General features: G+C 37.8%; 2 protein-coding genes across 3 annotated transcripts; both read right to left on the reverse strand.

Annotated features, from left to right (window-relative positions):
- Positions 1-3,132: 3,132 nt before the first annotated feature.
- LOC108850813 (uncharacterized) lies at positions 3,133-7,254 on the reverse strand. Its single transcript, XM_018624288.2, has one exon. The coding sequence runs from the start codon at positions 7,252-7,254 to the stop codon at positions 3,133-3,135; it is 4,122 nt and encodes a 1,373-aa protein (XP_018479790.2).
- A 3,270-nt stretch (positions 7,255-10,524) lies between these two features.
- Positions 10,525-13,728, reverse strand: LOC108823060 (probable protein phosphatase 2C 12). Of its 2 annotated transcripts, none has more exons than XM_018596289.2 (10): positions 13,520-13,728; positions 12,827-13,101; positions 12,504-12,675; positions 12,255-12,408; positions 12,097-12,160; positions 11,877-11,984; positions 11,642-11,767; positions 11,337-11,572; positions 11,045-11,247; positions 10,525-10,963 (listed from the first exon to the last, which is right to left on the reverse strand). In XM_018596289.2, the coding sequence occupies exons 2-10, from the start codon at positions 13,022-13,024 to the stop codon at positions 10,938-10,940; spliced, it is 1,287 nt and encodes a 428-aa protein (XP_018451791.2). In that variant the 5' UTR covers positions 13,025-13,101; positions 13,520-13,728; the 3' UTR covers positions 10,525-10,937. The 2 variants fall into 2 exon arrangements, with proteins under 2 accessions (XP_018451791.2, XP_018451790.2); XM_018596288.2 differs by having other exon boundaries at positions 12,827-13,104.
- Between the last annotated feature and the right edge of the window lie 243 nt (positions 13,729-13,971).

A 13,971-nucleotide genomic window follows, 5' to 3' on the forward strand; every position in this document is an offset into this window, starting at 1 on the left:
TCCGTTGAAGCACTGAAACCTACCCATACTCCAAGATGATAACAGTGCTCCTGTAAATGTAAGGTTAAGCATTGGCTTTTAATGAGATAAGACCATGACCTTCATATACATGTAGATAAAATATTACAGGGTATTTTATTGTGTATATGGAAGGTACACATGGCAATCACCTAGTGAGTGTGAAATAGGGCCGTTTCTAGGAGAATGAAGTTAAGGCTATACTCTCCAAGTTCACTCATGACCTACCAGGCAAGTTCACGGCCAAAATGAACACAATAGAGAACTTAACTCTACGAGAAAACGCAGCTGTGTTATATCTGTTGACTCGGTTTACATAAACTTTCGGGGGGTTCAAGACATCATGTTCACCACCTGAAAAGTAAATCCGGCAGATACTAACAGTGAGTAGTTCAAGGCTGAAATATGCTACTACATCATATACAGTTAGTTTTTCGCTTATACTCTCGAAAGTCCGTCTGTCTAGTCTAGCATTAGGTCTAACTGTAGAGTCGGTCTTAGTCTAACTAGTCTAGGTTTTAGAGTAATTCTATTCATGTAGGGGATTGTTGGGTCAAATATTACAAGCCCAATGGGCTGGGTAATATTTTGGATGTGTGAATAGAAAAATTTTATAAGCCTAATGGCTGAGTAAATTTAGATTTCATGAGAAGAAATATGAAGATTTTTGATTCATTTTACAAGCCAAATGAGCTGAGTAATTTGATTCATTTGTTGGTTTTGAACCCATGATGGAAAAGGCTTAAGCCTTAAGGAAAAGACTTGGCAACCAAGTTAGAAAACTTAACAACCAAGCATAGCCAACTTGGTGACCAAGTTAGGCAAACTTGGTGACTAAGCTTGGTTAACTTGGTGACTTAGCTTTGTTAACTTGGTGACCAAGCTTAGCTTCCCTTATAAATATCCTCATGATCTTCATCTCATAACACATAAGATGAGACATTGATCTCTCTCTCACAACCACTTTCTCTCACTAGAGAAAAAAAAATACTCTTTAGATTTTCTTCTTTTTAGATCAAGTGTCTCGAGAGTATATCGTAGTAGTTAGTTCGTAGATTCTGTTTCGGGTGTTGCGAAACGGTCTCATCACGGTTGTATCTTGGGATTCAAAAATCGCATAAAAACGTCACACATTACGGGCGATTTATTGAGTTAAGGAAAAAGATCAAATCTCGACTCCGTGAATTCGTCTATTTCCTTACGATTTTTAAACGTTGTAAGTATTTATATTATCGTCTATATACTATTGTTTCGTAATTTTCAATCAGGATTCTCGCGCTCCTACACTTCTTCCTCGATGGCAAATATCAGTCGAGGGTGAGACGATGACTTGGTCAGGAACAAGTCTTTGAATTGTGGACAATCAAATATTGATGCCCATTGCTTGGACACGCAATGAAACCTAGCGATTGACTTTGCGGGTAATCTCGACAATATTTCAATATTGAGATCATGAGGGAGAGAATCTGAACACATGATCGTTTTAGTTGCTGAGAGAGAGAGAGAGAGAGAGAGAGAGAGAGAGAGAGAGAGAGAGAGAGAGAGAGAGAGAGAGAGAGAGAGAGAGAGAGAGAAGAGAGAGAGAGAGAGAGAGAGAGAGAGAGAGAGGAGAGAGAGAGAGAGAGAGAGAGAGAGAGAGAGAGAGAGAGAGAGAGAGAGAGAGAGAGAGAGAGAGAGAGAGAGAGAGAGACTAAAGTTTATATTTAGACCTAGGGACAAAATACACATTAGTACGGTGGTCAATTGTTGAATTGTGCGTTAAAGGAATTGCTAGATTTTTCCTTTTTTAAAATCAAATTACAATTATACCTTTTTCCTCAGTTTTCCTTTTGTCATTCCTAATTGTTATCAAAATCATAATAAAAATCATTTTTTACTCACACCACAAATGTAAGGATGTAATAGTTATAGTTTATATGTATTATATTTTTAAATTTTGAACTAGATTTTGACCCGCGCTTTGGAAGCGCGGAATATTTTACGATAAAAATTTTCATTAATAACTTAACAAATATTTTGGTAATTTTTAAAGAGTGTGTATTTAAAATACTTTTGCATTTATGTTTTTAAATTCAACCTGATTGTGATTATACCGGTTAATCCGAAGATCTGACAATTCAATTTTGGTTTTTAAAATATTCATATTAAAAAAATCACTAAAATCTGAGACTAACCGATTAAACTTATGGATGACCGATATGTAATCTAATTGGATTTAACTTGTAATAGTTTTATAATTTGTAATCTTATAATCCAAATTTTAAAGTTCATTGTTTTGCAATTTATGAAATTATGACATTTCTACAAAATTTCAAAGAAAAAATGATATATATAAAATAACTATAATTAATTATTGTATTGTTTGGAAATATTGATAGTAGTATAAAAAATATATTGTTTGGAAACATTGATAGTAGTATAAAGAAATAAGTATATTGTTTGGAAACATGGATAGTAGTATAAAGAAATGAATATTAATGATTTAATGTAGATTTAACTATAAAGTATAAAGGTGTATTTAATTTAAAAACTTACAAAATAAATGTTAAGTCCAATAAAATGTTTCTGTTTTAATAAGATAGATATACATTGAATAAAGGAAAAACCAGAAATACCAATACCACCGGTTTCGGTTTGCTTGTTTTTTATATCAAGAATTCCACAAGTTTGATCATGTTGCTCCTAACATGTTAACGTTGAGTAGTTTATATTTTCTATATTTTTAATAATTGAGATTTTTTATTATCAAACAAATATTTAGAGTTTGAAATTTGTGGTTTTAAGGTTTATTATATTTACAATAAAATCTACTTCATTGAAGTCGTCTTTTCAAGTTTATGTTAATTAGTAATTACAAAAATCATTATTTTAAAGTTAAATTTAGCTTTTTACGAATAAAAAATTTCATATTATAACTATTAAAAACATTTAGTAAATATTAAAAGAAGTCTACTGCGAGTTACAATTTTTGTATCCTTGCATAAATTATTCTTTTTTAACTCATCAACTGAATAATGCAAAGGGTTCGTACACAGAGGGGAAGAAAGTGATAAAATGCAACAACAAAGAGAAAAAACAAGATGAGCTCAACCTGAAACAGGTCTGCGAGCCAGTCTAGATAGATTCTCTTAAAATTCTGTTATGGAGCCACGCCGGTCCTCCTAAGGCCAGATAGGATTGGAGACGACCATCACGTAGGACACTTGTAGCTATCTCTCTTGCTATCTGATTTGAGGAGATTGACTCTGTTTCAAAAGCCACCGACCTAAATGAGGTATGGAGGTTTCTGATCTCCTGAAGTTGAGCTCTGAAGAGTGGCCATTCCTTCGGCTTTTTCACCGCAGAGATAACATCGCGATAGTCAGAAGCTATAATCACATCTTGGTAGCCTAAGTCTTTCATGCTCTGTAATGCCCAAACCAAACATCTCAGCTCCGCTGTGAACCTGTTTGGTGAGAAAGTGATAGCATCTCGAGCGTGATGAAGGACATTACCACTCTGGTCTCTAATGATATATGCTAAACCACTGTGTAGTGAAGCATTTCTCCAGTTAGCGTGCAGGTTACACTTCGCGTAGCCAAAGATAGGAGGTTCCCATTTCTGAGTTTCTTCATTTAAACCACGTAGCACTGAATGTACTTCTTGCTGATCATTGAGAACATGCCATAACCGAGCTTCTTCACTCGCTTGTTGTATCTGGTTAAGAAGAGATTCCTGAGTATCTGCATATAGCAGTGAATTTCTATTCTTCCAGATTGTCCACAAGTACCAAGGGATAGCTCGTCTCTGTGTTACCAAAAGAGATACATCTTCCATCATATTCAAGCATGTAGAAAGCGCCTCTGTCAACGGTAACGTATGCAGGTGAGAAAGATCTTGGAAACCTGCCAACGCCCACGCTTCTTGTGCTTTTGAACAGACAAAGAGGACATGTGAGATGGATTCTGAACCTGATAAGCAAATTCTACAACGTGTATCCAAGTTCAGTCCTCTCGTGTTGAGGCGTTCCGCGACTGCCAAGGCTCCCGAAGATGCTCGCCATAAGAAACTACGTATTTTAGGAACTGTTTTAACCTTCCATATACGTCGCTTTAGTTCCAAAACACCCGGCCTCAAACTCATAGACTGTACCTCCTCTGTTTCCTTGTGTTTAGTTGCCAGTTTGTAGCCGCTCTTCACAGTATACGCTCCATTCGCAGAGTAGGCCCGAATATCTCTATCCTCAGTAGGTCCTAAATGGATTTGCCTTATCCTCAGCACCTCATTTTCTGGAAAGAAGTACTGCAGCTTCTCAATATCCCATTGACCATCCTCCCCTATTAGCGATGACACCCGTTGATTGGCATCAAAGTCTCGCTGTTTGTTGATAGGTCTTCTGGGACAATCATCCATTATCCATTGTTGAGACCATACAAAGGTATCTCTTCCATTACCCACAGATCTGATGAGTCCTTTCGATAGAAGCTCCCGACCAAACAGAATGCTGCGCCAAGCATATGAGGGACGGTATCCTTTCCCACACTCCATGAAGCTCGACGATGAGAAGTATCGACCCTTGTAGATTCTGGCTATCAAGCTATCAGGATCATTGAGCAATCTCCAAGCCTGTTTGGCCAAAAGAGCTTGGTTAAAATCCTCGATATCTCGAAAGCCAAGACCCCCATTCTCTTTCGAAATACAGAGCTTCTTCCAGGATATCCAATGAATCTTCTTCTTCTCTCCATCTTCATCCCACCAAAAGCTCGCCATAGCACTCGTGATTTTTTGACAGTGGTGCTTAGTCAACCTGAAACAAGACATGGCATAGACTGGAAGAGCCATCGCTACCGACTTCAAGAGAACCTCTTTGCCCCCATAAGAAAACTTCTTCGCGAACCATCCTCGCAACCTTTTGCTCATGTTTTCACGTATGAATGCTAGCAGCTCTCTCTTGGATCCATTAAAACACTCTGGAAGACCCAGATATTTCCCATCACCTCCCTCCTTTTCTATATTAAGGAACTCTGCTAAGACACGACGGTTAACTGGATCGATCCCTGCGCCAAAAGTTATGGCTGACTTCTGGAAATTAATCATCTGACCAGACGAGTCTCCATATAGCTTCAGTCTCCGTAGGAACTCAGCACACTCAGCTAGTGTAGCTCTACAAAGAAAAAAACTGTCGTCTGCGAACAATAAATGCTGAACTGCCGGACACTGGGGCGCTAGTTTCATTCCTGAAATACTCCCAGAGCGTTCTGCTTGTTCCATTGTGTGAACCAAAGCCTCAGCACAGAGTATGAAAAGAAAAGGACTGAGCGGATCACCTTGTCTAATCCCTCGTTGTGGCGTGAAATGACCAAATGATTGCCCATTTAGAAGCACCGAGTACGTTACCGATCTGACGCAAAGCATGATCCAAGACACCCATCGTTGATGAAAGCCTAATCGCAGGAAGAGTGATTCCAGAAAATCCCACTCAACACGATCATATGCTTTTGACATGTCTGTTTTAATTGCTATGAAGTCTGATTTGCAAACCGGGTTGGTCCGCAATCCATGTATCATTTCATGAGCAATCAAAAGATTACCGGAGATAAGTCTGCCAGCCACAAAGGCACCTTGTGTAGGGGAGATAATATGTGGGAGTACCAGCTTAAGGCGATCACACAAGATATTAGAAACAATCTTGTATACTACCGAGCAAAGACTGATAGGTCTCAGATCCTTCATCATGTTAGGATTTGGAACTTTCGGAATCAGACATAGCTCAGTATAGTTCCAATCCGGTGGAAGGTAACCGTCTTCAAAGAAACGCCTTACTTCTTGCGTCACTTGAGGACCAACTATACTCCAAAAATTCTGAAAGAACTGCCCTGTCATACCATCAACACCAGGGGTACTGTCACTCTTGATCGCCTTTACTGCTTTCTTGATTTCAGCATCTGAGACAGGCCGGATAAGATCTCTATTCATCCGTTCATTGACTCTAGGCTCCATACCCTCAAGCAGTTCAGTCGCATCAGCAGAGCCAGAGGTTGTGAAAAGGTTCTTGAAGTAGGTAACCGCTATATTTCCCATCTCATCTTCCGTGAAGTGCTCAACTCCCTCATCACCAATCAGAGAGTGAACCTTATTCTTCATGCGTCTAGATTCCACCCAACCATGGAAGACTTTGGTGTTCTTATCGCCTACTTTCAACCAAGTGTTCTTACTCTTTTGTTTCCAGTAGGACTCTTCCTCGTCATAAGCTTTTTCCAACTCTACACGTAGAGAAGGTAAGATAGCCAGATTTGGAAACCTTTTACTTTCTTCTACCTCAAGCTTCCTTCTCAAATTTCTGATGTTCACACTAGAGTTGACATTGGCGTGTCGCTTCCACTTGCACAACTCCTGCCTACACGCTTTTATTCTCTCTGAGACCGAGCCTTGAGCAGCATCAAACTTGTCACACCAACCACGTTTGATCACTGTTGCGATTTCAGGCTTCTTGCACCATCTCTTATCGAAAGTAAATCTGCCAGTTCTCCTCTGACCACTGTTGGCAAGACTCGTAAATATTGGTCTGTGATCCGAACCAGTCTTGTCAAGGTATAATGTGTGAGCCTGAGGAAATAAACTGAACCATTCTGCGTTGCCGAAAGCTCGATCTAGACGGCATTGCACCCAAACCTTTTCTTTAAGTCCATTGGTTAAAACTTCTCTCACTCCTCCCCAAGACAAACGATTCCCAGAGCTAGGGATTTCCTTCAACCTGCAGTTTCTGGCTAAAGCTCTGAAATCAAAAAACAGACTTTCTTGTCTTGGTGGGCCTCCCATCTTCTCAGAATTATTCATGATTTCATTAAAATCACCAGTCAAAAACCAACCTCCATTCCTGGTTAAACCAATATCCTGAAGTTCATTCCATACTGTAATTCGTCTGTGTCTGATCGGATCACCATAGACGAAAGACATGAAGAAAACCAGCTCTCCCAACTTCACTTCCGTATCTATAATTCTTGCTGAGGCCGACAGTATCTTCACCTCATATTTACTCCTCCAAAATAAAGCCAAACCACCACTGAGTCCCACTGGATCCACCATATGACAATGATCATAACCCAACGAACTCTGGAACTTTATCACGTGATCACTAGAGTTTTTAGTCTCTAGGAGAAACAGAAAATCCGGAAGATGTTCACGACACATCTCCTCTAGGCGTCGAACTGTCAGGTTGCTTCTCAAACCCCGACAGTTCCAACTGAGCGTCGTCATTGAGGATTGGATGGTTTCTGGTGAACCATCAAACCTGAGTGTTTTCGTGACATTTTTGATGAGACCTCACCGTCTTCATCCGCCTTACGCTTTCCAGTACCATCCTCTCGCTCATGAATATCAGACTCATGCCTAGATGCAGACTTGTTTCTGTTATTTTGGTTCTTCCTTGACCAAGTGGAGCGGCTACGGTAAGAGTTTCGACTCTTGTTACTTCTGTCACCGATGTTATCTCCAGAGCCTATGACAAAAACTCCAGCCTCCACTTGTGTACCTTCTCTGACTCCCACCAAGTTATTAGCTGTAGGAACTGTTATGTTCTGTTGAGGGTGTTTATCAGAAGCATTCCTCATATCTTTATCTGCCGTAATGTCGGTCTCTCCAAAGAGAATTCTCTGAGATGGAGTAATAGCCCGATCACGTTCAGAACGTGAAGACTGATTAGCACTGCTCCTGGAGGAAGACTCTGCTACGTCTGTAGATTGCTTCTCTTGCACTTTACTAAAGTCGAAAACTCTTCCTTTGACTGGGGATGGAACAGTGACGATCTTTGGAGCTGCCTCAAGACGTAGACAAGATCTCTGCGCAACCGGGTCTTGAGATAATTCATTGAGGGTCTTCTTCATTTTAGCTTCTCTAATGCTTCTCTCATCTGGATCCGAGCAGTTCATGTACAGGCGCATTTGCTCAAAGACCTCAGGAACTATCACTGAGGAATGTGGTTCAAAACCTGGAGGAAAAAATGGAGCCAGCAGCGGCATGATCTTCTCTGCAAGGTCAGTGTGATGTTGACGGGTTACTTGAGCCTGAAGTTGACTCTTGTGACCCATTAAGCCTTTGCCCTTATTCCTCTCTCCTTGAAGAACTGGGCACCTCGGTTTCTCATGCGAAAGCCTCATGCAGTGAAAACACTTCTTCCTGACTCTTTCATATCTGACCTCAACGTATTCAACTCTACCTCCTGGAAGAGTTAATGATTTTTTATCTCGTAAGGGTTGATTGAGATCTAGAACCACTAGCACCCGTACGTAGTCATTCAGAAGAGGCTTATCTGGATCAAATTCAATCACTTTGACATGTCCAACTCCATCAGCAACAGTGTCAATCGTTTTCAGTGTCAAGTAGTTCGCCGGAAGATAATGCAGACGGATCCAAATCGCTGCAGTCTGAAGATAATTAGGAGGAGGGTTCTCTACCCATCTTTCCATCGCCAGGCCCCAATCATCAAAGGTCCAGAAGCCTTGATCCAAAACCATTTGTAAGTCTGTTTCTAAATCAAAAACAAACTGGAAGCGCTCTCTTGTGAGAGCCATACCACGGGCTCTGTTGTAGACTTTCCAAATTTTTGGCATAGTCCTAAGCATCCTTCCCATATTCTGGCACTCCGGGTTCAGCAGACGATCGCACAATAATCGTCATCTTCCGGGATAATGATTGACTTATCATCCTCTAGTGACATGCCTTGAAGAACTAATTGCATAAATTAAATTTACATAATTTTCTCTAAAATGACTGCAGAAGTTTCTATAATTCTCTCACTTCTCTCTAAAACTCTCTCCATTTTTTCCAAAACTTCTCAATTTTCTCTAAATTATTTGAATTTAAATTCTAAATTTTACATTTAAAACTTCATAATGCTTGAAAATGTTACAAAATAATAAAGAAGATTGTTAACAAAAAATATTTCAATTGAATCATAAAATAAAATATAGAAAAGAAGACACAACAAAACATAGTTTTTGGATATTCATGTTTTTAATTCGTGTATAAATCGGTTCTTCTCGGTTCCGGTTATTTCGGGTATAAAATTTTTGGATCCAATAGGTATTTATAGATTTTCGGATTGATTCGGTTCGGATATTTTGGTCGGTTCCGGTTCGATTTTTCGGATCCAGGTTAAAATGCCCAGGCCTTGGTGAAAATGCACAAAGTCCCCATATTTCATTATTCTTTTTACTTTAACTATTTCAGGTCTTAAATTTTTTAAAAATTAAATAGAGGGTCTAAACTTTTAAATCATCTAAAACACTAGGGAAAAATAGTATATAACACAAGATCCATCTTTCTTATTAAAAGAGAATCTTTCTCATGTACCTAACCTTTTTTGAAAGTTATTAAATTAAAGACACTTTTCTATTATATAACTAAACTAACCCAAATTACTTAACACTTTCCTCCCTTGTACAACTATGTATTTCCAAACAACACAATAATTAATCTTGTATCCGAACAATATAAAATAAGAGATACTATATTTTTTTAAAAAAGTTTTTGTCTCGTTTTTAATGATTTAGCTAAACCACTCAATTCATTTATAAAACAAATTCAAAACATATCACTGTTTTTTGTGGGTTTAGAAACTGAAAATAATTTCATAAATCAATTGAAATTAATTAAATTAATAGATTATTTTATTTATATATTCATAAGAAATTGCTTTCATTTAAATTTAATAAAGGTTTCTTATTTTTCTTAGATTTTTTTAATTCTTAAGAGCATATAATTACTAGTGCATGATTATGATAAGTTGACAAATGAATCGGTTTTATAAAAATAAAATATTAGTCATTAAATTTACATAAAATAAGTTTTATAATTTAAACTTTATCGAATAAGTATATATTACACAATGAATCAAACCAATTACAGAGATCCTATTAAATATTTGTGACATCCAGGTTGAAAAAAATTACTTAAAATAATAAGTAATATATAATTTTTATATTTAATATAAATACAAATAATATCATTATATAGTTTTCAAATACATCAAAAATAAAATGTTTAAACATTACTTATCAAAAGAGTTAAAATGTATACTGTAAATTAGATTCTTAAAAAAAAAAAAACTATTTCCGCGCTTTAAAACTCATGTTAGAATCTAGTCTATTTTAATTTTTAAAGCTGGGCCGGATAAGAAGTGGTACCTAGTTTATCTTGCAAACTTATAAGTAAGACCAACATTTATTTTTTGAAAACTTTATTGTACTAACCAATGGTGTATCCCTAAGTGTAAAAACTTTAAACCATACAAACTTATTAATCCTAAAGTTTAAGCCGCTACAGATTCACCCAATTTTATTGCGACTTTGGTGTATTAAATAGACAGAAATTGATTTACCACTGAACTCTATTATCTCTTTGAGTTTGACATGTAAACTTTATGGGTTCCTAAAACAATAAGTTCACTTGTTTGAATACATAGCTGGAAAGTGTCAGATTATCAAGTGTCATACGATAGAGGAGAATAGCTTATGTTATAAACCGACGAACACGAAAGATATAATTTAAGTTATATGAAAAATGATGCTTCTATCCAGAATTGTGTTCAAGGTTTTATACATGAAATAATTTCACACTCGCATATCTTTCTGTACCTACCATCTCTCAGCAGTTAGTTCACCTCATTTTTGAAACACCAAAGCATCACAAATGAAAAAACAAAAAAAACAAAGAAAAGAACTTCCAAGAGGGTGTGAAGTGAGAGCCATATCAAAAAGTTAAAAATAAAATAAACTGCTTTGGAGTTTGGTGGAGGATGGTGGTGGCTTTGATCAACGAACTCATATCTCTGGGTGAAAATTAACAACCATAAGATCCTTAAGACGGCTCCATATTACTCACAATACTGTTTTTGTTAGTAGATTGACCAAATAAATTGCAAGTTGTGGAATTGCTGTTGGCTAGTCGCTCTCACTACTATGTCTATCTGCAAGATTAGAACAATGACTATTAGCTTCCGCAATACACGCATCCTTAGTGGAGTCAGGAGGAGATGTAAGTAGGTTACCTCCTGATGATCGTTTCCCTTCCATAGCGTCTTTCTTCTCTTGGCAACTTGCGCATAGGAATGGACCATCCCATGGACGTAGCTTTTGGCAATTAGCTGATCCAGCATGGATCGAGACACCTTCGCCAGGTTTCACTTCTACTTGACACACAGCACACATGAACAACTTAAACATATTGCAAAGTGGGTACTTCGTGTCTAATCTGCAATAAACAACAAGAATGATCAAGTTTCACATTATTGAAATGAAGCTTATCAATCAATATAAGCAACTGTATCTAGAGAATCACACCTCTCTGAAAGCATAGCAGAGCCCTCTTCAAAGAGTTCTTCAACTACATCAGGTTCTGCATACTCTTTCTCAATATTAGAAGAGGAGTCTGAAGATTTTCTTTTGAACATGGACTTTAACATTCCTTTTCCTTGCTTTTTTGGAGGGGGCAGGGAAGCAGCCGGCTTTTCTGATGGTAATATATCAACCACAATACATGTTGTATCATCGCGAATACCCTTTTTCCCCACAGCTGCCTGTGTGAAGCAATGAAAACACATCAAGGTACTGCATGGAAAAGAATATAAGCAGTTCAGATATTATACTTTAACAATATGTTCCGCCGAAGCTTCAGGTGGCAAACCCCGGCAACAATCAAGAGCCTCTTCTGCACTAATTGCATCCCACACACCATCACTTGAGATGATAAGTCGACCACCAGCTGAAGATAACTACACAACAACCAAAAATTAGATACATCTTTCAGAATAAACTCTATACTTGAGAAAGTTTCAGCTAGCCTCATAACCACAACAGGAGAGAGTTAAAAGAGATTTGAACCTTGACTTGCTTCACATAAGGAACTGGAACAATGTATTCGCCAACATCCAGATCTCCAATGGATCTCGAGAGACAGAGACCACCAGGCCAACATCTCAGAGGACCAATCTAAGAAAATTCAGATTTTAGTTAATAGATTTTAACAGCACAAAGAAGTTTCATATGTTTTATAATCTACAAAGCTAGCATTAGTTGACAATGTATTGTCTAAAAGAAGTACCTCAGTTCCACCACCAGTATTTAGTCGACCAACTTCACCACCACTAGCAGTGACGCGATCTCGCCTGTTAAAAAACCCAAAGATATTATGACTCTGTTACAAACAATAAGGTCATTATTATTAGCTGGGAGTCAACAAAAGGAACAAAGCTGACTTACTCTTCTTCGTTTATTTCAAGCCGATGATCAGCAGATAAGTAATAGACACCACCCTCAGCAGGCTCAAGTATGCAACGAGAGTCACCTACAGATGCAACACTCACAACCCATCCTTCTACAATGACAAACGTTACAGTCGTTCCAGACGTTCTTGCTGAAAAAGACAGGAAACAACAACAAAAAAAAACTAAAAACACTTCCTTCACTAAAAAATCATAAATTTTACTCAATGATGAAAGAGTTAAATACCTCTTTCCTGGAAATCTTTATCAGTTTTAACAAATCCAGCAACCAAAGCCCTAGGAAGTGCCGCAACCCACTCATCTCTGTTGAGATCAGAGGGTATTGCAGCTAATACATTGTTCAGAAGGTTCTCCTTAGTGTAGATAGCTGCTGCAGAACCATTGTGTCCATCAAAAAGCTGCAATATTCAACCAGAGAGATATCAAATACCAAAGGATTAATGGACTAAGATGTTCATGTCAATCCAATCATTATAATAAATTGTTAGGACCAACCAATATATGGTCTAAAATGTAGCAAGAAACAGAAAACAAAGAGGGAACAAATACCCCGAAGACGGAGAAGGTGGTAACGCCATCTCCAGTAACCCTTTGGCACTCAGTTTTAACGAAAGTGAAATCCTCTCCTTTCTTGCTCTGGTTAAACTGGCCGTGTACAACTTCAGGGTTGTCTATCTTCTCATTTGCAGATTCACGCTTGAGCAAAACCGAAAGTGGAACTGTATGATGCTCTCCTCTAGTTGACATTGTCTCTCCCAAAGCTTAAATAAATTAAATAAAAAAACACTAAAACCTTCCTCTAGCTGCCTCTAGTTCTCTACCACCTGCTACAAAATTAGAAAAAAAAAAAATTAATCATAATCTCTTAATTATAGATTTATCAAGGAGGTTACAGGTTAGTGTGCTCTCCAAAAGAGATTTAAATTACTTCCTATTTATTTATTTTTTAAAAAATATATATATTTATATATACATGTCTAGCACATGCTCAACATTTCGATCCACCATTGCTAGATCGAAACAAAACGATCTAGCCATCAAATTAGATCTTAAAATTAATTCAATGATAAAATTTTGTGAATCGTAATGCGTTCTCGAAACTAGCCTTGAACGGATGAAAATTTAAAAGCGGAAAACAAATGATCTGAGGCAGACTGTGCATAACGAAATCGATACGATCGCATCGTGTGGAGAGATTACAAGACAATGAGGGGGGGGAAAGAGAAATAGAGGAAGCATTACGATTTTGATTGAGCGGAGATGAGATGATAATCAGCGGCTAAGATCACGCGGAGAGAGACGGCGATGAAGCTTCTTCTTCCTCCGATCGACAATCACGGATCACGGCGCTCTGCAGAAATGCCATGGACACAGCCGTAAGAGGAGAGAGAAAGGAGAGCGAGAGAGAGAGAGATTACAGAAAACGCGCAAACGAAGGTGTCTCTTTCTTTTCTGTCTATTTAATTTGTTTTATTGTTTTTTTTTAAATATTATATATTTCTTAAATTAATTGAAAACCTTTGCCGTTCTCTCAGCAATGAGCTGCACCGTTATGTTTTTATTCGGCGCAAATTAGAAACGAAAACGCTGTCGTTTTCAATTCCCACGTGGTCGACCTGGCTTAACCCCCAAATCTCGCGCAAAAATTCAACACCTTACATAGACATTTTATACCATATGGTACTTACTTAGAA

This window comes from Raphanus sativus, chromosome 8 (assembly GCF_000801105.2).
Source record: "Raphanus sativus cultivar WK10039 chromosome 8, ASM80110v3, whole genome shotgun sequence".
Taxonomy (NCBI): Eukaryota; Viridiplantae; Streptophyta; class Magnoliopsida; order Brassicales; family Brassicaceae; genus Raphanus; species Raphanus sativus.

Excerpts from the sequence above, each read along its gene's own strand:
- LOC108850813 (XM_018624288.2), bottom strand. The coding sequence starts at position 7,254 with ATGACGACGCTCAGTTGGAACTGTCGGGGTTTGAGAAGCAACCTGACA.
- LOC108823060 (XM_018596289.2), bottom strand. The coding sequence starts at position 13,024 with ATGTCAACTAGAGGAGAGCATCATACAGTTCCACTTTCGGTTTTGCTC. Across the intron at positions 12,161-12,254 it reads CTTGAAATAAACGAAGAAGA|GCGAGATCGCGTCACTGCTA; the intron begins GTAAGTCAGCTT and ends GTTTTTTAACAG. Across the intron at positions 11,248-11,336 it reads TCTGCTATGCTTTCAGAGAG|ATTAGACACGAAGTACCCAC; the intron begins GTGTGATTCTCT and ends TGTTTATTGCAG.